Genomic DNA, 28,000 nt, shown 5'->3' with positions numbered 1-28,000 from the left:
TACGCAGTGATGCTGCTGCATCACTTCACAAACAAGTTTTATTAGTCATCACAAAATACAAAATAAATATGTAATTTTTTTTAGATTTCAATAACATGTTTTTTTTGTTTTTTTATTTGCTAGAGGAATAGAATAATTAAGTTGACCACAATAATCACAGAGAAAGAGCGAGTTTGACCAAGGAGGAAGAGAAAGAGAGGGAATTCAAGCTCATCGTCTGTCTTCCGAAAAATGCAAAATTTTGTATGTTTAACGGGTTTAAATGTTTTAAAGAGAGCTGGCAGAACTGCACTCTTATTCGAAGCCAGTTTTGAATTAGTCTAAATATTTAATAAATCAACATGCAAGTTGCACAGGATGTGTAGAACTTTCTGAACGGTGGCCATCATAATTCAGAGGAAATCTGTGGGTTCACACGCCATCCGGGCCCACGCATGACTGTGGCCGACATATGTTGAACCTGAGACCTAACTGCATCAAAGTTCATCTTTATGACCATGTTTCCCCTCTCTTCCACCACCACCACAGTAGATAAGCATCACACATTACACTGGTACGCATACATCATCAGATATCATCACCATGGTGATATGAGAGAAACAGAGGGCAGTGCCAAGAGAGCGCAAACACAGAGAAACACTTTCCTTCTGCTAATTGAATTTTTTTATCACCAAGGAAGAATCCTATCCTGAGGAATCTCATTACAGGTTCAAGTGGTACATGTGTGTTAAGAGTGTAGGGAGGCAAGGTTAGACAGCACTGGTTGGACATGTGGTTTAAGTGCTTGTGTTCTAGAGAAGTGCAGGAAGGAAACAATACTAACCTCAGTGGCCACACAATGCGTGTACCTGTATGCACACATGCGTGTTGATACGAAGTAATCTGTGTGTGTGTGTGTGTGTGTGTGTGTGTACGGATGCAGGTTTCTGATCAGCTAGGCAGTCGTGGGCATTCGTCTCACTGGGGCAGAGCTTTGAGAATGGCATTAACCTCTTCAGCCACAGTAGTCAGTGCAAACTCAAACTGATCCTGATGAGGGAGACAAGCATCGGTCAGCATTTCTATTTAACAATCCCCCATCCATCCAACTCTTCTTTAATAACACCATCAGCACCAATGAAAATGATATAGAGCAGTTACTGCAACTGGGAGGACTATGAGATTGTGGTGTTTCATGAGTACAATCATGCTTTCATTTCTAAAACGGGGCTCTGTGGTATTACGAAGCACAACTCTTCCGTTCGGTGTTTCGTTACCTTGGTGCGCACCATTCCAGGCCTCTGGTCTCGGACATGTTCCAGCGTTGCAGCGATATCAATCTCCTTAACTCCTGAGATGAAAACAAAAACTTTGTTAAACATTTTTAAAATGCTGTACTTCTTAAAATATGTGATACCTGCATTTTACAAATGCCGACCTTTGGCCATGCGGTTCAGAACCATGTCAATCAGGATATATGTGCCAGTGCGTCCTGTACCATCACTGCACAAACAGAAAGGTGACATAGTAAGGGATGCGCTCTTAACTTAAAATCAATACAGAACTTCATTTCACTGTTTGTTTGGTCTAATCAATGATTTATTCATCTGCCACAATAATGCACTTTATTTCAAACCGTATTACATATTATATTTATAAATATTAAATTATTATGCATTATTTAAATGAATTATCTTTATTTGGTGGCCTTTCTCAGCACATAATGATGTATGCAATTAATTGGGCATGTCACTTAATTAATTTGATTCATTTAAATCGATTGGCAGCCCTAGTTAAAATGCTTTCTCTTATCCCAGCTAATATACAGAGAGGGTATACTTTTCTGCAAGCCGTTTAGTCTTACGCACGGTCATGCGCTCTAGCCTTTCAAGTATACCCTTTTTGCCGCGGGCCGGTATGGAATAGTGCGATGCAAGTGCACTTCTACCGTTTTGGGATACAGCCCTGTCCCAAATGGCGCACTTCATGCGGACTTTCGGTCTCGTGGACTTAAATTGCGCGTGCTCGCTGAGTCTACGAGTCCGTAGGCCATCCCATTTAGCATTTTAACGCTCTGAAGTGTGCTCAGCAGCGCCCCCTTTGTACCCTTGAAGCGGTCTTCCGCGAAGCCCGCATAGATCCAGGCTTCACGCACTTCAAGTACCCAGGAGTCCTTGCGAAAGGCCAATCAGACAACTGGTGTGAAGAGCGCTTTCGCTCACGGACACAGACAATTGATAACATGGCTGAGAAGAAAATATTTAAGTGTAAGTATCATTATGGTTTTTATGACTGTGTACATTTTACCAGTTGTTACCTACAGTTTATACAAACTGGTCATCGACCATATTAGCAATAAAATGGAATGAGCGTCACCTTTCACTGGTATTGATTAATACAAGACAAGAGAAAAGAAAAAGAGAAAAAGCGACATAAAAAAAACAAGGTACACATAAAAAATGTAAAATACATATATATATATATATATATATATATATGTATATAAAGAAAAAAGAAAATTAAACAGTAAATCAAATAATAATGACTTAATGCATTAACGACTTTTGACAAGTTATATGTTTATCTACAAAGTCAATGACATTTACTTGCTTACCCTTTCCTCCGTGCATAACATCAGCATTTGTATACATGAAACATCTCGTCTTCTACGACGTCGGAGCGTATAAATGTGATTTCTCTGCATGGCAAGCCATCTCGCAAACACAATAGTAAAAACAACAACAATAGGCAGCATATTTCCCCGAACCGAACCTGCAGCTCCTGTCCAACAATAACCACGCTTCACGATCGAGTCTGTCCCAAAAATACTTCTCAATGCGCCCTTGTGGACTTGCGCGAGGGGCCCTATAAGTCTGCACTACATGACGTCACCGAAGTGTGGACTCTGAGGAAGTCCACAAGTCCGGAGTGTGCCATTTGGGACAGGGCATACTTCTTAGTATGGTCAACGCCTCGCGCATGCGCGCAGACGGTGCCTGGAGACCTGAACCGTTTGCATCTAGAACGCTAAATGCTAATGACGAAATTAGAAAATAGCGTGTGGCACTCTCGGGCGTGTTTAAAAATTTCCGACATAAAAAAAAATCTGGTTTGGATTATTTATCAAATCTGGGACAAATAATGGACAATGTTGTGTTGTCACCACAAATTTTTAGTATTTTTTATAAATGTTCTATATTTAGCCTATGTTCTACATCTAGACGATCTGGTGTGTGCCACTAAAACGCAAGCAGTTTGGCAAAGTTATACACACAACTATCTAATTGAATCACAGTCATGAAATCAGCCATGTAGGATGTATTAGCTGGCTAGATGCTACGTAGCCCTGCTGTCATGTAAACCAATAATGAGGCTAGGTAGCTGCTAGCTATACAGCTAACATGACATTGTTGTGTATTGAATAAGACAGCACTGACATTGCAATTCAGCCGTCAACTGAACACAACAGCAACTCTTACATCAACATCATTGCTGTTTATTTATGTACTATTTAGTTGCCTTTTGTTTTCATGATCCATTCTGTGTTACATCTGCGACACACTTTGCGACCGATCAGGGGCGGACTGGCCATAGGGAGAACCGGGACTAAGCTAAAATGAGCGACACCCCCACTTTTGGGCCATGTAAAATCCCGGTGTGATTTCTCTTCCCAGTCCATCGCTGCCATTGGGCTAAAACCATTATTGGTATGAAATATATTGTGATAAATATCAATATATTGTGATAATATTTTTGGCCATATCGCCCAGCCTTTTACAAGCTCCACATCTACCTTTCCGAAAAAGGACTTTCTTTCGCCCTAAACATAACAAGGAGTTAAACAAGTGTATTTATATATACCTGCAGTGCACAATGATGGGGCAGGAGCGTCCACGGTAGCACTTGTTGACTTTCCTAAGGAGCAGAGAAAGAGATCAGAGAGAAATTTCGAGGCTAATGCAGAATAGAAACCCAGAGAGATGAGAGGAAAACATTAGGACGACTTCACAGTAGAGACTCAGAAAGATCAAACAGAGGAGTGTTTTACCAAAGACACCTCTCGCAGTCAATAGAGGCAAGAAACAAGCAACATCAACACACTAAGCAAAAGTTGTTTCATCACATCTCTAGGAAGAAACTGAGCTGTGATATAAGTGAAATGAGTGTAGAAGGCAAAAAGACATAGAAACGTTAGAGATGAATAGAAATATAGAATCAGACAGAGAGAATGGGTGCGTTAGGCGATGGAGCGTTTCATCAGCGTTGCTGCAGCCACACCTGTCTGTGCTCATTTTTGTGACTATGCAACTGGAACCAGACTACTAGCTGCAAACCACAAAAATGACACAGACAGCTGTGCAATACCTCGCTACCGCGCTCCATCGCTCACAAAGAGAAAAACATAAGGTGGCTCAGAGGTCAGGAGACAGAAATAAATTGAGAGGTAAAGAGTCAGATCAAATGAAGGGAGAGTAAGAGTGAAGCCATATCATGTAATGGAAGACAGGTGAAAGAATGGAGAATGTGACATGAAACTGATGTAAACTCACATGGAGGTGTGTGTAAATGTATGTGTGTGACCATGTGCATTACCGGCGAAAGTCCAGTAGAGGGCGTGTGGAGGTGGGTATTCCCTGTGCAGGCCAGCTCAGGTAGTGGAACTGAGTGAGGGTCCGAGTTTCCTGGGTTTGTACGTTCTTTAGATAGAAACTACGCACCAGGAAGTCATTACACCAGATATGCTCAGACACCAGGTTCACCTGAGTGAGATAACTTACAGTTAACATTACAGTTAACATCACATTTATGCTCTATAGGCCCTACTACAGCAGACAATGCATCAAAGTAGAAAGACCATACACTGATGAGCCAAAACTTCAGCAACAGCAACTCACAGGTGAAGTGAATAACGTTGATCATCTCCAAACAAGGGCACATGTCATGGTCTGGGTAGATTAGATGGTAAGCAAACAATCAGTTCTCGTCATCAATGTGTTGGATGCAGGAGAAACGGCCAGGAGTAAAAGACATGAGCGACTTTAGCAAGGGCTAAATTGTTAGGGCCTGATGACAGGGTCAGAGCATCTCTGAAACAGCAAGGCTTGTGGTCCAAGGAGGAACAAACCACAACCCAGCAACAGGGTGTTGGGCGCCCAAGGCCCATCGATGCATGAGGGCAACGAAGGCCATTCCGTCTGGTCCAAATCGACAGAAGGTCTACTGTGGCACAAGTCACAGAAAATCTTAATGATATTTAAGGGAGGAATGCGTTTCAAAACACAGTGCATCACACCCTGCTGCTTATGGGGCTGCATAGCCGCAGACCGGTCAGAGTGCCCATGATGACCCTTCAACCGTCTAAAGCGCCTACTATGAGCACGCGAGTGTCGGAACTGGACCTTGTAGTGGTGCAAGAATGTCGCCTAGTCCGATGAGTCCTGTTTTCGTTTATATCACGTAGATGGCTATGTTCGTGTGCGCCATTTACCTGGGGAAATGATGGCCCCAGGATGCACTCTGGGAAGACGTCAACCCAGTGGATGGAGTGTGAGTCTTTAGGCAATGTACTGCTGGGAAACCCTGGGTCCCGCCATTCATGTGGACATCAATTTGACATGTGCCACCTACCTTAACATCATTGCAGACCAGGTACACCCCTTCATGGCAATGGTATTTCCTGATAGCAGTGGCCTAATTCAGGAGAATAATGCCCCCTGCCATGCAGTTCACAGTGTTCAGGAATGGTTTGAGGAGCATGATGAAGAGTTCAAAGTGTTGCCCTGGCCTTCAAGTTCGCCAGATCTCAATCCGATTGAGCATCTGTAGTATGTGCTAGACCAACAAGTCCATGGCGGCCCCACCTCGCAACTTACAAGACTTGAAGGATCTGCTGCTAAAGTCTTGGTGCCAGATCTCACAGGACACGTTCAGGGGTCGCAGCACGCGGAGGACCAACAGCATATTAGGCCGGAGGTCATAGTGTTTTGGCTCATCAGTATAAATGGGGACATCTCTCAAGCCCCATTCACACCACTGGCGGCATCGTGTGACAAAGCAACACGATCCCATTCATTTTCAATGAGAGCAGAGCGACTTCCAGCTACACGAGCTGTAGTGACTGTTGATGACAGAGATCACAATGGTGAGTGACAAGACAAAGTTGAGGAAACACAGAAAACTAGAGTCTAGCTACACCAAGCGACAGTCATTTGTGGTGCGAATGGAGCTTTAAGGTTCACATTTCACACATTTTCACACAAACCTCATATATGTGGTAGAGAGAAGAGCCCTCATCGGGCCAGTAGCGATCACACTGCTTTTCTCCATCTTCAACCAGAGCCGTCATCATCACTATGACTGTACAGCCGCTCTCCCAAACCATCTGCACAACAAACACGGGTTACGAAACATACCATTTGTACAGTAGTACTTACGCATATCAAATTTGTAATTTGACTTAATTTCTACCATACCAGCACTACTCCATATGTGAATCATATAAAATGCACTGACTGTTTGCTAAATTCACAGCACAAATGGCAAGTGACTTATATTTCTTTATAGTGAAAGAGCTCAGCACTCTCATTAACACACAATGACTGACCTGCCAGAAATCAGAGATGGTGTGCGAAAGAGGCCCTTGGGTGGCGATATACACTGGCATCCGAGGGTCATGCTCGATCTAAAGGGTCAATAGGAGACAAAAGGTCAGGGGTCAGCCCTGCTTTATCCCATATTAACCCTGGATCTGCCCAGCACCACGACTGCATGAAGACTTAATTGATGATCCCCTGCTCTCCACTACAACAGAGCAGTGGGGGATTCCAGATTTACACGTACTAAATGAGATCAATACAATGTAACCATGGCAATGCTGAGAAGGGGATTCCGGAACCAGTGGCAGCCTTGCACATCTGGGAATAAATGGATTATCACCATGGTAACTGAGAGGGATACAATCAGAGGAGGTATTTCTAGCTTTAGAGGGAGGGAAAGGGGCAATAATGTAAGCCTTTCAAACTGTCATGTTTCATATTCTAAAAAAGTTATTCACATGTCTAGGACAGGCCTGTTGACCATCTTCAGGTGCAGATAGTGTGTCAGACTTACAATGGTACTGGCATTGATGTAGTCTGTCCTGGAGGGGTTCATCTCAGACTTCAGCTTCACTCGGGAATGATCGTCTGCATAAAACAACGTAGAGTCACTCATCTAATCCTTAAAAAAAGTGGACAGATTGATCCGCTTGAGTGACAAAAAGGCTAACACATAGTATGGGAGTTAAGAAGAAGATCATAAAGAAAAACATAGCTACAGTGCTTTGAAAATGTATCTGCCCCCTTCCTGGTTTCTTCTATTTTTGTGCATTTTCATACTAAATAGTTTTAGATCTTCAAACGAGATATAACATAAAACATGGGCAACCTGACTAAACACAAAATACAGTTTTCAAATATATGTATTTGTTTTATTGAAGAAAAACATTTATCCATCACCTATGTGAAAAACTAACTGCCCCCTTGAGCTTAATAACTGGTTGTGCCACCTTTAGCAGCAACAACTGCAACCAAACACTTCCTATAACTGGAGATCAGTCGTTCACAACGTTGTGGGGGAAGTTTGGCCCACTCTTCTTTGCAGAACTGCTTTAGTTCAGCCACATCGGAGGGTTCTCAAGCATGAACTTCCTGTTTAAGGGAAGTCAGGTTAACCATCTCAATCAGGTTAAAGTCAGGACTTTGACTAGGCCACTCCAAAACTTTAATTTAGCTTCTTTTGATCCATTCAGAGGTGGACTTACTCCTATGCTGGATCATTGTCTTGCTGCATAATCCAGTTGCTCTTGAGCTTCAACACATGTACTGATGACGGGACGTTCTCCTTTAGGATTTTCTGGTAGAGAGCAGAATTCATGTTTCCCTCCATTAATGCAAGTCACCCTGAAGCAGCAAAGCATCCCGACACCATCACACTGCCACCACCACCGGCGCTTGACCGTCGTAACTTATGACGTTCTTTGTGTGTAATTCAGTGTTTGATTTACGACAGATGTAACGGGACCCCTGTCTTCCAAACAGTTCCAATTTCGACTCATCAGTCCACAGAACATTCTCCCAAAAGCTTTGAGGATCATCATGGTGTGTTTTGGCAAAATTCAGACGATCTTTAATGTTTTTGGGGTTTGCAGTGGTTTTCGCCTCGCCACACTTCCATGGATGGCATTTTAGTCCAGTGTCTTTCTGACAGTGGAGTCATGAACAGTGACCTTTATTGATGTGAGAAAGGCCTGCAGTTCCTCAGATGATGTCCTTGGGATTTTTATGACTTCTGGATGAGTCGTCGCTGTGATCTTGGAGGAATTTTGGAAGGTCGGCCATTTCTGGGAAGGTTCACTACTGTGCCAAGTCTTCTCCATTTGGAGATGATGACTCTCACTGGGGTTCTTTGGAGCCCCAGAAACTTTGAAATAGATTTGTAACCCTTCCCAGACGGATGACGAATTTCTTTTGACTTTGGCATATTGTGCTACTGGGTGAGACATTTTAGCCAACTTCATGCTGCTGAAAAAGTTTTATTTAGGTGTTGATGTGATTGAACAGGACTGGCAGTAATCAGGTCTGGTTGTGTCCAGTCCAGCTGAACCCCATTATGAACGCAGTTTCATAGATATGGGGATTTAGTAACAAGGGGGTCATACACAATTTTGTATGAGATATACACAAAAACAGAAGAAATCAGGAAGGGGCAATTCAAGACAGCCAGGGGGGTGGGGGTTGGGAGCAATGGGGAATTACTCACAGGGCACGGCATCAGGGCAGCGGTTCTTCTTGACGTTACTTTCACTTTGGGCTACTGAGATGGTGCTGGGTTCTGCCTGGTAGGAACACAGAGCCTCCCACTCTTTCAACAAACGGTCTTTATTCTTCAGATGATCCTCCATATATGCCTAAAAAGTGTGTGTGAGAGAGTGAGAGAGAGAGAGAGAGAGAGAGAGAGAGAGAGAGAGAGAGAGAGAGAGTCACCCGTATAGAGACTCCTGTTGTGTTTCTCAGAAATGCTGCTTTTTCATGTGATACCACATGGTATATTTAGAGAATACTAAAAACTGTTACAGTCAAAGAAAAAGGAAACAAAACATTCTTTGTATTATCATGGGATACATGTTAGGTAAAATGATTTCAGGGCAATTATTTTTCACAGCGTAAACCAAAGGGAAGTTAGTTACTGGTATTAATTGCAAATTAATTACATGTATTGTGTGTAAATAGGGGTGGGAGTGTGTGTCAACCAGTATCATGTGTCCCGTAGAGATATCCATGTTAGACTGCGCTGGCTCCTCGCACCAGGAGGGGGTGCTGCTGTGCGAACTAGGGCTTGGCTGAGGAGCGTCACTGAACTGAGACGACACACTGCTGACTCGTGATGTATCTGTTTCTCCACCACCACCTCCTCCAGGACCGGCACCACCTGCAGCTCCAACCCCACAGTCCTGCCTGCCCACAGAGGACTTAGCAGCCATGTGCTGCCGACAAAGATCCTGAAGAAATTGTCACCCAAAATAAGACTAAATGTATTGTTCTAGTTGACAAATTGCTGTCTTTACCAGTCTGATAAGTAAAACCCGTATTACATGTTGCAGTGGATATGCTGAAGAATGCCTAGGGATGCCCATACTAGTAGTAGATAGTAACATCACAGCCAAAGTCACCAAAATCAGTAGGAAGAAAAAATAGCTTTTTGTCTTTACTGTTTAATGTTTGTGTTGCAGAGAAATTATGCAGCGCACATTCCGATCACTTCCTCCTACCTGGTACTCATAATGCGTCACATTTCCAGCTTCAGGTCCCAGCCCCAGTTTCTTTGAGGCCAACTGGCGGGCATGGGTGCGCAGACAGGCAATGGTCAATGCCCCCACCAGGAGTCCACCCACACAAGCCACACCCATAAACATGAGGAACACCCATTGGCTGCTGTCACGTACACGTATTGCCACTGGCAATGCTTGGCCGTCGTTCTTCTGCAATGACGGAGGGTAGAAAGAGATAAATGAAACAAACAAAAATAATTGTAAGGTCACAAGGGCTTTTAAATACCTCCCATATGTCACATGTGTTTAAAGGCATCTCAGTTTTTTTCTGTAAGAATCAGACTGCCAATAGAAACCCTTCCCCCTCTTTACTCTCCTACAGGCGCAAAGCCTTTTTTTATTCCCGAGAGGAGTCACTCAGGACTGTGCATTGCTCTTTAACGCTTTGAAACTGAAGTTGAAGAGAGGAGGGAGTGAGGGAAAGGCTTGCACATGCTCGCTCAAACAGGACAGAATAATGAGTGTTTAAAGGTGGACTGCACGTCCCCCCCTGCTGTCTGGAACGGTGACCTCAGTGGGGGGGTCACTGGTTGTCATGGCAACATCAGAACACTTGCTGTAAGCACCATGATTCAGTAAATGTAAAGATCTAATCAATGAGAGGGAAAGAAAAATAGAGCATTATCTATTCTGTTCTATATTCTGTAAAACACCTCAGTTTGACCCACTGAGAACAGAACCCACTATATTCCCCACTGACAGACCGGTTTCTCTGCTGGAATGATGCAGACCACACAGGAGCCAGGGCATTACATCATCACCTCCTTGGTTACATTTATAAATATATTTATACAATGATCAATGGAAACATCTAAATTCTTCAACTCTGTAACCAAGGAGGTCATTCCCCCAGGAATCTATGCACCTGGCATCGATAGAGACATAAACAAATGGGAAAGACACAATAGTTAAGACGTAATGGTAATGCTAACTGCACATCCTTACCTCCCCAACACCTGCCTGTAGCACCTTCAGACCAGTCTCTGATTCTAGAAAGTTCTTTTGAGCCACTGCATGTAAAAGTTAAAATGAAATCAAAAACAGATATTTTCTAGAAGTTTTTAGAATGTGTAAGATTAGACATGCAAGACATGCGCCAGTTTAGGGTTTAGCCCATCATAAAGCAATAAGCCTCATGAGATGATGCGTTACAGTCAGTGGCATAGCCAAGGTCGGGCCGGGGTGTGCCTGTGCCCCACCCAAATTAGACCCAGGCCAACCTATAATATTAGAGATTACTCTTTGACTTCACATCAGCATCATCTTTGATGGGAATGACAATGAGGCTGTGAGGGGTAGATGCACAGTCTCTTCAATGGGTTGTCCAGTTGTTTAAAGTGTTTTTGGATCATTCTGTTGCCGAAACATTGATCAAATATCTTTCCAAGAACTTTCAGCAGACAAAAACTCTAGGAACCACGAGTTGTGTAAACTTAGATGTGATCTGGGAGCATTTTGATAGCTTTATATAGTGCATGCATTGAAGAGACCAAGTGCATCTCTCCCTCTCAGCCTCATTTTCATTCCCAGAGATGACGCTGCTGTGAATAAGGTCTATAAAATAGTTTAAAAACTGCATAAATTCTGATTTCTGAAAATGTGACAACTGTTTGAATGTGCCTTCTGTTTTAAAGGAAATCTTGGAAGAAAAATATTTGGGTGAATACTTGGCCCATCCATTCTAATTTAGGCCCATGCAAAGTGGTTTACCATGGTTATGGAGAATAGGCTGGACAGAAAGCCTAAAATGTGGTCAAATCACTGTAACACAAATACCTCAGTTAGCTACTGCTTTATAAAATGGCGACAACAGCAAAATAGTAAAAGATACAGATGTTCAATAAATTATTGTGGTCATTACATCAATAATAGCATATAGTGTTTTGCTTTGAATGTGATCCATCCAATCACAATTCAAAACTCAAAATATGCATTAATTTTCTTGAATAAAATTGTTAAGTCAAGAAAACATCCCAGTCCTAATTTACTCCAAAACCAAAAGACACACATAAGAATTATATTAAGCTTATAGAAAATAAAGCCTATTTTTCGGGCTATCAAGCTTTTTTGCATTGTAACATTACTTTCATTATTATTATTATTTCCATTCTAAGAGTATTACTTCCATGGTACAGCCTTTAATTTTTTTAAGAATCATCATTGAAAACAGCGGGAATAGGAATAGTAAGAGTAAAACATCTGGACCAAGTGTGCCGCACAAGCCCTCAAAAGTGAAGCCAAAACGTCTCGATCGCCCCCTGGTGACTGGTCCTAGTATAGGTCATAAGCCCCGCCTCCCCATGTTATTCAACGGGACGTGAGACCGACTAAACAATTCAATTACACTTCACATATCTTTTTTCCAAAGATAGTTTCTGTCATTTACTGTCGTTTCTATCACGTTGATGTAATTTCAAGTGTTTGTTTTCAAAAATAAGTTTGTTTTTAGTTATTTGATACTATAAAAACAGTGCTGTGACATCATGATTGACAGCTGTGATTGACAGGTTCTCTGAGCGAAGTAGTCACTGAAGCACCAACCGACTTTTTTTCGGGATCTTCGGAGGACTGAGGAGATTGGAGCTTTAAATTTAATATCTACATTTCTATAATTAATTATTTCACACAGTCATAAGTCAAAAGTGCAGGGGCGTGTGCTTGCGATTGATTCAGCGAGAGTGAGGGCGGGGCCTTGATTTTGCGGCTTTACTTCCTGCTCACTCCTGCACAGGTCTGGTCCCGAAATCGCAACTGCGCAGACTCAAGTCCCAAGATGTCAGCGCCATATCGGGACACTGGCGGCTTCAGTTCTCACCAATGGAAAAGAGTGAAGGTGCGTCGGCCATCTTTTTACAGTCTATGGTCTGGACGTGTCACGGTAATGAGTATTGTGGGGCTAAATGTGCTAAAGTGTCTTGAAAACAATGACACAATAATGGCCCTCAATCTTAATGTCCCTAAATATAGGCTTCATTTTCTTTAATGCAAATATAATTTCATTTAAATTCATTTTTTTTTGCATTGGTTATTTTCTTGACAGGTTTCATGAGAATCATCCTTTATATGACATTGCATGACCTTGTGTCTCAGAAACACTCTTATTAACAAAGAAAATGTATTTACCGGTCTTTTCGGACACCTCATTTGCTGTTAAATTCTGGCTGTTCGGGAGGACAAGGAAAGTGACTGCAGGACCAACCACGCTGTAAAGTAGAGATTTGAATTACACGAAAGCATCCCGTGCACAGATGTGTGCAAGATTTAGGGATCTAAGAGACAGTGGTGAAGCCTTCTCTGGTGTAACATGCCAAATAAATAAATATTTTTCATCCTTTCATTCTCAATCACCTTTTTGCCTATATGTTTACAACCGCTTTCCACTCTTAATTGGTCTACACACAAATAGAGAAAAACGAAAAGTTTATCCAGTCAGAATTTATTCATTGATGTTTACAAGCGAAGTGTGACGACTGTTTCACAGATCACGTGCCTGAATCCGAAGCAGCTCGTGAGTTTGAGCTCCACACCGTCAGACCTTCAGAAGTTCAACAGAGTCCCTCAACAGTGCAAATGTATGCGCAACTAAATTCAGAGTGTCAGATTCATCAGCCAATCAGATTGATTTATTTGTTCTTGGTGGGTGTGGTCTTTATGATATGTCCCGGTCGAGACCTTCTAGCTGGCCTTGAGTGACGCAATCATGCTTTAAGCGACGTAATTTAAAAGCGGAGAGCGCGAGATCTTGCTGACGTGTCGACTGTCATCACTGCTGGTATCGCAGTTGAGAAAGAGATCCTGATGGATTTACAAACACGAGAGGTTCTGCACGATCATGCGATTGATTAATTTATTAAACAGGAAAGGAGGACTGATTTTAACTTCAAGTAAATTGATCAGTGATTTTTGCGTTGTTATAGAAACATCAGGAGTTTTCTAAGAGTAAATGAGACTGCTGGAGCATTCAGTGTCGGATCAAGTTATGAAAAGTGTTGCTGCGTTCAGTTCAACTCGGAAATTCGGATTTTACATCTTGAAGTCAGAATTACAACTTGTAGCTCGTGCAGACATTCTCAATTCTCGGCGGGATGCAGGGGCATGATGTCACACAAACATGTCCACACTCAGGGAGATCTACAGGGTTAGTGATAAACATTCACTTTATTAAGTAATATCGATAAATGAGTTTGTTTCCACGTTACATGATATTAAAGCTTGTTTAACAAATGCCTGCAGAAACAGGTGAATAAAACATTAGAATCTCTTTTGATAATTGTACGCCTGTAGCACTAATGCTAGCACTGCAGTATTGTTTATCAGTTGGGTTGCTAGGAGACATAGCGCCGCAGCATTGTTTATCAGTTGGGTTGATAGGAGACGTAGCGCCGCAGCATTGTTTATTAGTTGGGTTGCTAGGAGACATAGCGCCGCAGCATTGTTTATCTGTTGGGTTGCTAGGAGACATAGCGCTGCAGCATTGTTTATCAGTTGGGTTGCTAGGAGACGTAGCGCTGCAGCATTGTTTATCAGTTGGGTTGCTAGGAGACATAGCGCTGCTGCATTGTTTATCAGTTGGGTTGCTAGGAGACATAGCGCTGCAGCTTTGTTTATCAGTTGGGTTGCTAGGAGACATAGCGCTGCTGCATTGTTTATCAGTTGGGTTGCTAGGAGACGTAGCGCTGCAGCATTGTTTATCAGTTGGGTTGCTACGAGACATAGCGCAGCATCATTGTTTATCAGTTGGGTTGCTAGGAGACATAGCGCAGCAGCATTGTTTATCAGTTGGGTTGCTAGGTGACATAGCGCCGCAGCATTGTTTATCAGTTGGGTTGCTAGGAGACATAGCGCTGCAGCATTGTTTATCAGTTGGGTTGATAGGAGACGTAGCCTGCAGCATTGTTTATCAGTTGGGTTGCTAGGAGACATAGCCTGCAGCATTGTTTATCAGTTGGGTTGCTAGGAGACATAGCCTGCAGCATTGTTTATCAGTTGGGTTGCAAGGAGACATAGCCTGCAGCATTGTTTAACAGTTGGGTTGCTAGGAGACATAGCACCGCAGCATTGTTTATCAGTTGGGTTGCTAGGAGACATAGCGCTGCAGCATTGTTTATCAGTTGGGTTGCTAGGAGACATAGCCTGCAGCATTGTTTATCAGTTGGGTTGCTAGGAGACATAGCCTGCAGCATTGTTTATCAGTTGGGTTGCTAGGAGACATAGCACTGCAGCATTGTTTATTAGTTGGGTTGCTAGGAGACATAGCGCTGCAGCATTGTTTATCAGTTGAGTTGCTAGGAGACATAGCCTGCAGCATTGTTTATCAGTTGGGTTGCTAGGAGACATAGGGCTGCAGCATTGTTTATCAGTTGGGTTGCTAGGAGACATAGCGCAGCATCATTGTTTATCTGTTGGGTTGCTAGGAGACATAGCGCTGCAGCATTGTTTATCAGTTGGGTTGCTAGGAGACGTAGCGCTGCAGCATTGTTTATCAGTTGGGTTGCTAGGAGACATAGCGCTGCTGCATTGTTTATCAGTTGGGTTGCTAGGAGACGTAGCGCTGCAGCTTTGTTTATCAGTTGGGTTGCTAGGAGACATAGCGCTGCTAGGTGACATAGCGCCGCAGCATTGTTTATCAGTTGGGTTGCTAGGAGACGTAGCGCCGCAGCATTGTTTATCAGTTGGGTTGATAGGAGACGTAGCGCCGCAGCATTGTTTATCAGTTGGGTTGCAAGGAGACGTAGCGCCGCAGCATTGTTTAACAGTTGGGTTGCTAGGAGACGTAGCGCCGCAGCATTGTTTATCAGTTGGGTTGCAAGGAGACATAGCGCCGCAGCATTGTTTAACAGTTGGGTTGCTAGGAGACATAGCGCCGCAGCATTGTTTATCAGTTGGGTTGCTAGGAGACATAGCGCCGCAGCATTGTTTATCAGTTGGGTTGCTAGGAGACATAGCGCCGCAGCATTGTTTATCAGTTGGGTTGCTAGGAGACATAGCACTGCAGCATTGTTTATCAGTTGGGTTGCTAGGAGACATAGCACTGCAGCATTGTTTATTAGTTGGGTTGCTAGGAGACATAGCGCTGCAGCATTGTTTATCAGTTGAGTTGCTAGGAGACATAGCCTGCAGCATTGTTTATCAGTTGGGTTGCTAGGAGACATAGGGCTGCAGCATTGTTTATCAGTTGGGTTGCTAGGAGACATAGCACTACAGCATTGTTTATCTGTTGGGTTGCTAGGAGACATAGCGCTGCAGCATTGTTTATCAGTTGGGTTGCTAGGAGACGTAGCGCTGCAGCATTGTTTATCAGTTGGGTTGCTAGGAGACATAGCGCTGCTGCATTGTTTATCAGTTGGGTTGCTAGGAGACGTAGCGCTGCAGCTTTGTTTATCAGTTGGGTTGCTAGGAGACATAGCGCTGCTGCATTGTTTATCAGTTGGGTTGCTAAGAGACGTAGCGCTGCAGCATTGTTTATCAGTTGGGTTGCTAGGAGACATAGCGCAGCAGCATTGTTTATCAGTTGGGTTGCTAGGAGACATAGCGCAGCAGCATTGTTTATCAGTTGGGTTGCTAGGAGACATAGCGCCGCAGCATTGTTTATCAGTTGGGTTGCTAGGAGACATAGCGCCGCAGCATTGTTTATCAGTTGGGTTGATAGGAGACGTAGCGCCGCAGCATTGTTTATCAGTTGGGTTGCAAGGAGACAGCGCCGCAGCATTGTTTATCAGTTGGGTTGATAGGAGACGTAGCGCCGCAGCATTGTTTATCAGTGGGGTTGCTAGGAGACAAAGCGCTGCAGCATTGTTTATCAGTTGGGTTGCTAGGAGACATAGCGCTGCAGCATTGTTTATCAGTTGGGTTGCTAGGAGACAAAGCGCTGCAGCATTGTTTATCAGTTGGGTTGCTAGGAGACATAGCGCTGCAGCATTGTTTATCAGTTGGGTTGCTAGGAGACATAGCGCTGCAGCATTGTTTATCAGTTGGGTTGCTAGGAGACAAAGCGCTGCAGCATTGTTTATCAGTTGGGTTGCTAGGAGACATAGCGCTGCAGCATTGTTTATCAGTTGGGTTGCTTGGAGACATAGCGCTGCAGCATTGTTTATCAGTTGGGTTGCTAGGAGACATAGCGCTGCAGCATTGTTTATCAGTTGGGTTGTTAGGAGACATCTCTAATGAGAGTCAAACCCCTGCTAAGCTAACGGGAGCATCGCAGTTCCGAATATCGGGGAATGGGATGCATTTATGGTCAGAGATATCAAGTAGGAATATCCCACATTAAACTTCAATGGAACGCAGTAGAACCGTGTACCCTGACCAAATGAAATTTATTGCAAGCAACATTTAAATCGCAAATATTATTAGATAGATTTTACCAGGTATTACAGACCTCCTTGGTAGATTCATATGAAAACTTATGATTTTTGAAAGTCTGTTTGGGAGACATTAATTTCACAAAACAGTTCAAATTAGGTGTGCTTGAGCATTAAGTGTCGTTTCAAGTTCTGGCTTTCTTGCGTGGACGTGTTTATAAAATGTCTTGGTTTTATTAGTAAGCTGCGACATAATGTATGATGCACAAAGACATACGTTGTCTTATTCATTGTGAAACTGTGTTTTCTAAATGGCATGAATCACAATGAACGCCTAGACTTTTAATGCACGGCCCGCCACTGCAAAGAGATGAGGGTAGGCGTTAGTGGACAAGTAGTGGGGGAGCTTCACGTTTGAGTTAAATGAATTCCATACACTTCTCCTTTTACTCTTTCCCTCTTAGCCATACCCCTCTGTCCTGCAGGGACAATGGATCAAGGTTCCAGCTCACCACAGTTTAATTTAGTCAAAGGGTTAGTGGGATTACCATTTGCTTGCAGATGCAGACCAAAGCAACAAACAGAAATCAAGTCTGCTTACATTGATAACATGTTTATATTTAATGTATAAAGCTCTGTTCAGCTGTCCTTTGCATTTCCATAATCTTCTAATCCCATATTAGCAAATGCTGTTGCAAGCTTGGCAAATTAAATAAAGTTTAGGGTCAGTGTACTTCCAAGATCTAATCGAGGCCTGCCACCTAAAGCCGGTGCCACACTAGCTGATTTTTTCCAGTGATTTTCAGGTGTGAGCCTCATTTAAATAATCGCCGGCCAGGCGGAGGTGGACGATGCGGTAGGTCGTCTTGTCATCGGTAGGTCGTTAATCACTTAACCGTCGGGACTCCCTGCTAGTTAATGGCTTCAAAAACTCATCCAGCTTGCTTGTTCTCATCAAGTCACCAATTAACTTATTTTACTGAAGAACTTACAAGGTGTCAAGCTGATCTGAATGTTTTCATCGCACTCGCAAATGCAATAGTAATTCGTAGCGATTCTGTTGCCAAGCTTTTTTCTTTCACGTAATTTCTTTACTCACTGAAAGCTGTATATGGACATACGTGTACTACAACAAGCCTCAAAGGGTTAAAAACACAATTACGCACTTTCACAAGGTATCTTACTCCATGAGTCTCACACCTGGCTTGTTTGGAGCATTTGTTTCGGAACCTGGTACGTTTTCTCCCTTGGTTCATTCCTTAAAAGCATATATGAACAGCAAACGCACTCAGATCTGCACCAAAACAATCGGTACAATTGGGTACGATTTGCAGACGATAGAGTCATTTGGAGTCTGCTAGTGTGACGCCGGCTTTAGGAAATTCTGGAACTCTCCTCTGACATATCTCAGGGCCTCCCTGTTCTGAACCTGGGCCTACCTGACATTAACGAAAGAGCCTGTGGTGAGATGGATCCTCTCTGCAAGGGTCTTCAGTAGTTGAACCCCATCAGACAAACTAAGAGGACTGTAGAGAGACACACACACATTCATACAGATACAGACACACAATTTACAACAGAAGCACAAACTAACAGCCAACACAAAACGACACACCACCACGGAGAGACTCTCCACTGAATAGCCAGTTTTACGAGAGAGCCCAAGACCTTTGTTGACCACTATACTTTTGAGTAAAAGGAATATGCATATAGATAACACTCGCTTATCTGGCGGTAGTACCTCTGATTGGTGATAATATATCCAAACTCCTCCTTTGACTTGGTTTCATTCTTCCCTGCTTGCATCCTAAGGGCTCCCTTTCCGAGCCTTCCCTCATCATGTTTTAGAGACGCAAGCCCCAGTACACTGGCACCCACTTGGACAGAGTTCTCCTGGGAGGCTTCTGGTGAGCTAGGTCTCTTAGGGGAGGCTTTGGGCCCAGGGTTGAATGAAGAATTTTGGGCTGGGACAGAAGCCTTCTCAGCCACATGGGTCATCTCCCCTTCTGTAATCTTCATCTAACAGAGAAAGCACACAAGCCCTGTCATGTCAGACCTTTTCTGTCTGAAAGTGCTGCACAGCTCCTGGTCCAAGCTCTGGTCATTTCAAGACTGGACTACTGTAATGCTCTGTTGGCCGGTTTGCCAGCTAACACAATTAAGCCACTGCAGATGCATTCTGGACCTTCAACATTCAAGAACCAGCTGAAAACACATCTGTTCCGTGAGCACTTAACCAATCCACACTCATTTCACTTACTACTGAACTTAACTTTCACTTTCTGTACAAAAACAAAAAAGTCCTTTCTTCTGTGCTAGCGTTTGTTCTACTCCAGACACATTGAGAACTTGGCAGTACAACATTGCAGATATTGTTGAACTTTGTATCACTAATAGCTTGTTATGTTCCTCTTTTGTAAGTCGCTTTGGATAAAACAATCATACATATTCATGCTGCGTGAGTTCGGACTGGGGAATAAAATCCTTAGCACATGCTGCCACCTGCAGGTAATATAGAACATTACTATTGAGACCAAGCAGTCTTGAAGCTTTCCTAAAACACTTGGAAGCAGAATGATGTTGGGAACTCACCACTTTTTGAGGCACAGAGGAATCCAATGTTTCAGCTGAATGAAAGAAAAACAAGAAGTTGGGCATGAATATGGACTGGTCACTCATTTGGAGCTTGATTTAATGAACTTCTTTTGAGGAGCAGTACCTAGTACTACTACGATCAACTCATATTTAGTCGATATGCCTATATGCAATATATTCCAGATAAATTGCTTATGTTCTCACTTGATATTCTATAAAAGTTCCAGTGAAATCTCTGGGTGCTCACGTTTTCTCTGAGTGTTTGGGGGTTCGTTTTGCAGGAGCTGGAGGATGGAGAAGAGATGCTCCATCTCCTCGGGGTTCAGATGGTTCAGATCCAACCCATGCTGCAGAAGCAGCTCATTTATGCTCTGTTGAGTGGGCCCTAGGTTCAGAGTTCACAGGTCAAGGGAAGTTTCCAATGTGTTTTTGAGGTTTGAAAGTGCTCTTATCTGTTCATGATTGAACTTTACTCACCACTGTGCCCTGCAAACACTCCATATTTCTGGGACCCTTTCTTTTGCTCTTGCTGGCTCTTGAACTCTTCATCCTGGGGTAAGAAGTCCTTGTTATGGTCTTTAAAGTCAAGTGGGATGTCCAGATCCTGGAAAAAGGTTGAGGCGGAGTGAGGCGATGCAACCTGATGGTGTGAAGTGGGCTGTGCGGATGAGGAAAGGAGGAGAGTCCTCAGATCTCGCAGAAGCTGATCGTCTTTATCCAGAGACGGAGGAAATGGTGAATTACCCCTAATGCGAGAGGAGGCCGGAGGGTACCTGCCCCCCTCCACCAGGTTCAGAGAGCGCTCCTCTTCATCTTGGTAGCCATACTGTGAGGCGGAAACACAACAAACTTGAATTAATGTTACTTGTAGCAGATGTATTAGTGAAGTACTTCACCAAATAGCACATATTGGCACGAGGGTGAGAAAATGATGAGATAATTGTTATTTTTGGGTGAATACTTAACACTATAGAAGGCTGTTTGTGTTTGTGTGGATTTGCTCACTTGTTGGTAAGTATAAGGGTCCAGGCTTTGCATACGGAGGGATGACTGAGGGGGGTCAACAATCATGTAGTCCAGATAGGGCTGCATTTGTTTGGGGTTGAGCTGGCTTGTAGGGCCACTCTGAGACCTTTAACAATGGCACAATACAGACATACATCAATGCAGTGACTCAGTGCAGTGTGTGTATAAAAAAAAAAAGAAAAAGAAAAAGAGAGACAACAGAATATGTGACAAAAATGTGTTACTCTGAGTAGGGGCTATTCTTTATCCCAAAAGACAGTGGGGTCTTTGGAACTTTGCCAAGTTCTTTCTTGATCACTGATTGGGTGACATCATCCTGCCAAGTTAATCCTGAAGAATAATTAGTGAAAAACTCAAATATAATGATGCTTGTAAGCAGTGACTTTCATGTATTTACTGCTAAACTGACATTGGTTACTGTGGTAACATATAGACCATTTCCAGGCCCATGCAGGATGAATTGTCACTTTGCTCATTATATTATATTTTGTGTGTGTTTGTTTCTATGGCAACCAATCACTTAAACAAGATAGAATAGTACTAAGCATTCTGAAAAAAGACACAAAAGGACAATCTTAGAAGGTGCGAGTTAAACTCACCTTTCTTCATAAATAATTGCAATAATGACTGCAGTCTGTCCAGTAGAACAGCAGTCACCCTGTAGCGGAACCGTTCCTGCCTCTGTGCAAGACACTGACCAAACAGATCATCTGGAATACACATACAGACACCTTATAGTATATCTCTTATAGAAATACAGACAGTGGACAAGGTTACATCAAACAGTCCATCTATAAATGCAATTTAAGATGTTGTTCAATGTTCTATTTAAGGTTGGGTGTTTCGAAGGCACTTTTAGCCCTGTGAATTCTGTTAAAACATTGTATTGCTGTATATCTAACTTATTTGTGCATCACAGGAGATTTGTCATTTTTGTCCTTTGACTTTTTCTGAAAGTCATTTTATTTACAACCACAGTGTCAATCTCACCACATCTCAAATTCTGTATTATGTTTTATAGAATTTTGAATGTTTTTTTGGGGAAAAGGAAGATGCCTTATTCTCGCCAATGCTAATTTCATAGCTAACATTTTATAGTTCCTAAATACACACACACACACACACACACACACACACACACACACACACACACACACACAGACACACACACACACACACACACACACACACACACACACAGACACACACACACACACACACACACACACACAGACACACACACACACACACACACACACACACACAGACACACACACACAGACAGACACACACACACACAGACAGACACACACACACACACATACACACGGACACACACACAGACACAAACACAGACAGACACACACACACACACACACACACACACACACACACACACACACACACACACACACACACATAGACACACAACACAGACACACACACACACAGACATAGACACACACACACAGACACACACACACACACACACACACACACACACACACACACACACACAGACACAGACACAAACACAGACAGACACACAGACATAGACACACACACACAGACATAGACACAAACACAGACAGACACACAGACATAGACACACACACACAGACAGACAGACACAGACAGACAGACACACACACACACACATACATACACATAGACACACATACAGACAGACAGACAGACAGACACACACACACACACACACACATATATATATATATATATATAATTTTTGCATAATTTACAAAATTACAGCTTGATTGGAATTGAAAGCCATTAAACAAGTACACAAACTTTTGAATAAAAATAAAATCTTTATTGGGGCAAAATTGTTTGGTGTGGTGGAAATGACCCCATAGCTGCCATAATATAGTTTTAAACATAATAAACAACAGTTCACTTTTGTTTACAATTTCAAAAATGTATTTCAGTCCTCAAATAAAATGTTATATAATAAATTCAAAATATATATAATAACCGAAAAAGGTGTAGGTGAAGCCTTATTGTGCTTTTACAATTTTTATATATTCATCTAATGAACGTCACTTTTCTCACTGAATTTGATTCATACAACATAAACCACGTGCACACATAACTATAAATGTACACATTTCAGCCAATGATACAATATTTTAAGTATTACATACACAAATGATTCATATTGAGTTATATAGTTATTTATCTCCCTATTTTAAAACATTTTCTTGAATTTATAAAGTCAACTACACATTTTTAATTCCTTGTCACAATTATTCTAGAGGTTTAACAGATATGCATCTATTTTCATATTCGTTCTTGCCCTTTTAAACCCTTAATTTATACAGACTTGCTCTTATTTCAAACAGCCCCTGAAAGCAATTTGGAAATAAATGATTATAAACTTTATACATCATCTGTGCAGTGTACAAATCAACTAAATCAACAAATTATAAAGCGTGTAATTCAATAAATAATATATTTGTTGGTTCATAATATTCAACCCTTTTTACAATCGTTATTGCTCTCTTCTGTAACATACAGTATATTTTGGCTTTATATGTATGACCCCACACAGTAAGTAATGTATGGAACTATGAGCGGACAATACAGTATATATAATGAGTTTCCATGCAAAATATGTTTTGTTCTGATTAATATTGCAATGAATTTAGACATTTTTGTTTTTATATTATTTAATGTGGTTTCCAACATAATTTATGATCTCTTATAACACCCAGAAATGTATTTTCACACACTCCATTTCCTCATAATTAATGCTAATTTTAATTGTATTACTGCATTGTCGATTACTAGATATTATGAGCTTTGTTTTACTTAAATTCAATGAAAGTCTATTATCATCAAACCACTTTTTTAAGACTGATTCAATTTCCACTCGGAAGCTGTTCCAAATATTTTCCCCGAACAACTTTAATTTGTGTCATCTGCAAACAGGACCATTTTGAATACTTTAGACACTTTACAAATATAATTTATATACAGTACAAACAATATGGGGCCTAGCACCGAACCTTGCGGAACACCACATGTGACGGTTTATAGGAACTAAATAGGAAAGACTTTTGCTGTTTTCATATTACTTGGAAATATACCTGTTAAAAACAACTAATTACAGAAACATGTAAATGGTTTTATATTAAATGAATGTTGCTAGGAATATTCACTTCATCTACCCTCCCCAGTGCTCTAATTATACTGGTAAGCACTTTCCATGTTGCTTGAGTATTACTCGTATACCTCTCCAATAGTTTGTAATAGGAGTATTTTTACTAAATCTTATAATACTTATTCATTTATTTGTATATATCTTATATTTGTTTTCAGCTTGTTTTGTTCTGGTTGTTATAAATGTCCTATATTATGCATTTTTCTTTTTACATGCCTTCTCTTTTCTCTTAGTAATCCATTTCTGTGCTTCTTTATAACTAGAAAAACAATGTTTTCCATATTGGCCAATTAGTATGCTCAAAAAAGCATCACAGGCTCTTTTAGGATCTTTATTGACATAAACCTCACTCCACTTTTGTTTCCTTAAGTCAAATCTTTCAATGTCGATTTCTATATTTTGCGTTCCAAATTATTTTCTATAATCATTGAAATGCTTTTAATCAAACGGCATCTTAATGCTGCATCAACATACACAGCAACTCCTCCTCTTGTATTAACTCGTTAAACAACATCTATCCTTCCAAAATAAACATACACATACTAAATATTATAAATCAAATGTGTTTTATTTTTTATTTAATATTGAATGTCTGGGGATGGGACAAGACTAAATCATAAAACGCATTTGAAAAGCACCAAAAATGAATACCGAAGGCTTGATGAAAAGTTTCTAAGTCATTTGTTTTCTGTGACCTTTATATATATATATATAAAAAAGGAAAAAATCAGTTAGTTTTAATAAAAATCAACCCTTGGGTCATAAAACTGGCTGAAGTCGAAGGAACAGCCTGTGATGATTGATACGCCATCATTTTATTAATGTCTCTCTCCCTTTCTGAGGATCTCTCTTCCTTGCTGTGTTTCCCTCTCCGGATCTTTCAGCTTTTATTGCACATTAACAGACACTGTGGTGAGCGTGAAGTTGTATGATGTCACAGTTGCCATGGAAATGGTTGAAAAGCACCGATTGGGTAAGACCAGGTGATGGTGAAATTGTGTTTGCTGTGCAGTCAACACACACACACACACACACACACACACACACACAAAACTGGAAGATTTGCTTTATATATTTTTTAAAAGACTACAGAAAATTCTACTTAAATGACGACAACAGACAGATGTTGTGATGTGTGTGATGTTTGTCAAACCTATACTATAGTTAAAATCTGTGTGCATACAGTCATTTTTATTTGTTTGTATCTTTTGCCTCTTGACAATGAAGCTAATACACAAACATGAGGGCAAGATTGGTTCATGCACGAGAGAGGATAGTGCCAGTGCTGTGACAGTCCAATAATTACACAACTGTTCCAGGTATGGACACACTGGAAATAGGGCAGGTCTAAACATGATTGTGACTTATTTTTTTTTCATTCAGCGATGAAGAGTTATATTGTAATAATGCATTGTCAAAACCGTAGAATATAGAAGATACTGTAAAATACAGCAGCACTTACCATCCCAACATATCTGGTCACTGGAGCATAGGCCTTCATCAAACAGACAACCTTAACCGTGGGAGATGAAGAAAGAGAACAGAGAGTATGATCAGTGTCGTAGTGACGCAAGTGAGGGTTTTGGGGTCATTCTTTGTCATTTTGTGAAAATACACCCACATATTCTCCCACAAAAGTCTCTATGTTCCAGATGTCTGCACCATTCCAGTGACACCGATATGGGTTTCTGAGGACCAGAATTCACACCTCCGGCAACTGGTGCACTAAAACCAATTGCTTATCGCACACTGTCAATCAATTACCACCATGGCAACAGACAAGTAATGGTTAGGAATGATGGCCAGAGACCATTACCGGAATTAATTAACATTTGTCCAAATGCTGCGAGACAATACAAGTAACAGTGCTTCCAACCACATTCAGCATCTCATCCTGTCCTTAAAGGTGCACTCCGTATTTTTTTCCCCAATTCAAAGAATACAGTAAATTTGAAACATTTATATAAAATCATGAGCACTCACATGAGATGTAGACACCAGTCATATCAGTAACCTTATAAAAGCTGTTTTATTCCACTTGAAGAGGGTCCCTTCATGGGGGCAACCATGTTAAGATCACATGACCAGCCAAATATAGTCCCTTAATCTCAGCGGTTACCGCCCTGTTATTGGACACTTTCACTCATGATCAAATTAAGGGTGGCTCACTGTGACTAGAGGATTTCTACAATGGCAATGATAACTGAAAACTATTGTGTTTGAATGATGCTGCATCCATGCCCCTCTGTGTCAGCATACATCCAAGATGACACACTTGACATACATAATTGAATCGTGGGGTGAAAGTTGGCAACAGAAGTTGAGTTCCTGCACTTGAGACATAGAAGGGAATAGATTGTGATAAGCCGGGTCAATTTGACCCGGTAGGTGCTACAGTGGAACTTGTCAAAACCATGGACTCATTGTGGCTCATGGTGACTTATTATTTCAGTTTTTTCCAGTGCAAGAGGATGTTGGACAGGAGTCGTTTCGGACCAATACGACACTCTTGAGATCACTCCAGAATTGTCAGCGGACACAAACACATCACACGTGCTAGATCAAACACTTCCCCCCTAGACTTATCTCTTAATCTCAAACTAATATTTACAAACATCCCTAAATGAGAGTCCCATCTTCCTTGCAACCTCAACAAGTGGATGCAGGGTTTGCATGCAGTCCCCTGATCCTCATGCAACGCATAAACACAAATGCTGTCAACTAGAAGAGCACACATTGCTATTCGCATAGAGTTGAGTGCTTGAGTGACGTGTGCTCCCATAGTGAAGGCTGACGTGGATGGATCGCCAGTGGTGAGTCAGCCTGCAGAATACAGATGCAGTACATTAGCCAATGTGATCCGATACCACCCATTCCTTTGCAATCTATCATATGACCCCCTCCAACACACACACACGCGCACAATTCCACACCCCATCCATTTCCAATCAATCTAACTTGATAATGCTAAAACCCTCACAATAATGTGCGCAATTAGCGCGTGACCGTTGTCGCTGTCCATGGTGCTGAATTCACCTGTACTTGCTTTCATTGGGCTTCTGTTCACTTTGTAAGTATTTAAAGAACGGAAGTTAAATGTACCTCGTTATAACTAAAATATCAAACAAAATCATATATCTAAACAGAATGAAATACATAAATAATAGGGTCAACTCTTTCCAACACAACAATGCGAGCTTGAGTCGGAGGACTAGTAATAATCGGTGTTTTCTTCGGTCACTGGGATGTTCCCAGAACTCGGGACAAGCGTCATCTCAATGTTAACATTTACAATAACTGTTATAATAATACATTTATGATTATGATATTACTTAGAAGAAAAATGCATTATATAATTATCAAATAGATTCGATTTTTGACAACATCAACAGTACAGCATGGTTCACACTTTTTGTGTATTAGGAGGGAAACAAATGTGACCCGTTTTTAGCCATTACTCGTTCAGCTTTCTCCCATTGTAAACACTAAAGGCTGCAGTTTACATGCATATAGACGAGGAGGAGAAAGGCATATGCATTCATTTCCCAAACGGAATACTGTTATTCCTTTATCTACAGCAGAATAGTGCATCATTAGGTAATCTGAAGTTAATCTATGGATCATCCTTGATCTTGACGTACCGTATCTGTCAGCGGTGCCAAGTGGACAACACGCAGTCGCCAAAGAGACAAGGATCCAGAGACGCGCAGATGTCATCTTCCCTTGGCTTCTCTCTCCTTTAACCCGGTTTACACCGACATAATTAGTTGACACATCAATCAATGTGATGTTGTGCGCGTGCCAAACTGCAGAAGCACGAGACTTGGGTAAGAGTGCGCAAAAAGGTGCGCGTTTGAGAGGAGCACCAGCGCGCTCCTGGAGGGAGGGAGTGGGGGTGAGAGAACCGGACAGACAGAAAACCCGGAACGTGGGCACGACGATAATGCAGTTATTTTCAGGCATACACAAATTGCGTCATCACAGTCAATATTAGACTTGAGTTTGGCCATGCTTACAATGTAAAAATGTAACGCACGCCCAGAAAGCACA

General features: G+C 41.8%; 1 protein-coding gene across 4 annotated transcripts; it reads right to left on the bottom strand.

Moving 5' to 3' along the window:
- On the bottom strand, positions 1-27,821 carry LOC127654133 (receptor-type tyrosine-protein phosphatase-like N). Of its 4 annotated transcripts, none has more exons than XM_052141149.1 (23): positions 27,592-27,821; positions 25,413-25,463; positions 21,369-21,479; positions 20,994-21,099; positions 20,749-20,875; positions 20,221-20,569; positions 19,991-20,128; positions 19,741-19,775; positions 18,890-19,167; positions 18,588-18,674; positions 12,971-13,050; positions 10,793-10,857; positions 9,788-9,997; positions 9,230-9,517; positions 8,779-8,926; positions 7,090-7,163; positions 6,584-6,661; positions 6,242-6,361; positions 4,573-4,739; positions 3,841-3,894; positions 1,418-1,482; positions 1,257-1,330; positions 1-1,029 (listed from the first exon to the last, which is right to left on the bottom strand). In XM_052141149.1, exons 1-23 carry the CDS (start codon positions 27,665-27,667, stop codon positions 958-960), a joined length of 2,853 nt encoding a protein of 950 aa, XP_051997109.1. In that variant the 5' UTR covers positions 27,668-27,821; the 3' UTR covers positions 1-957. The 4 variants fall into 4 exon arrangements, with proteins under 4 accessions (XP_051997109.1, XP_051997110.1, XP_051997111.1 ...); XM_052141150.1 differs by having other exon boundaries at positions 9,269-9,517; XM_052141151.1 differs by lacking the exon at positions 18,588-18,674.
- Between the last annotated feature and the right edge of the window lie 179 nt (positions 27,822-28,000).

Source organism: Xyrauchen texanus, chromosome 13 (genome assembly GCF_025860055.1).
Source record: "Xyrauchen texanus isolate HMW12.3.18 chromosome 13, RBS_HiC_50CHRs, whole genome shotgun sequence".
In the NCBI taxonomy this organism is placed as follows: Eukaryota; Metazoa; Chordata; class Actinopteri; order Cypriniformes; family Catostomidae; genus Xyrauchen; species Xyrauchen texanus.
Note: the sequence above shows the minus strand (reverse complement) of the source record. Positions and strands in the feature narration are given on the sequence as shown.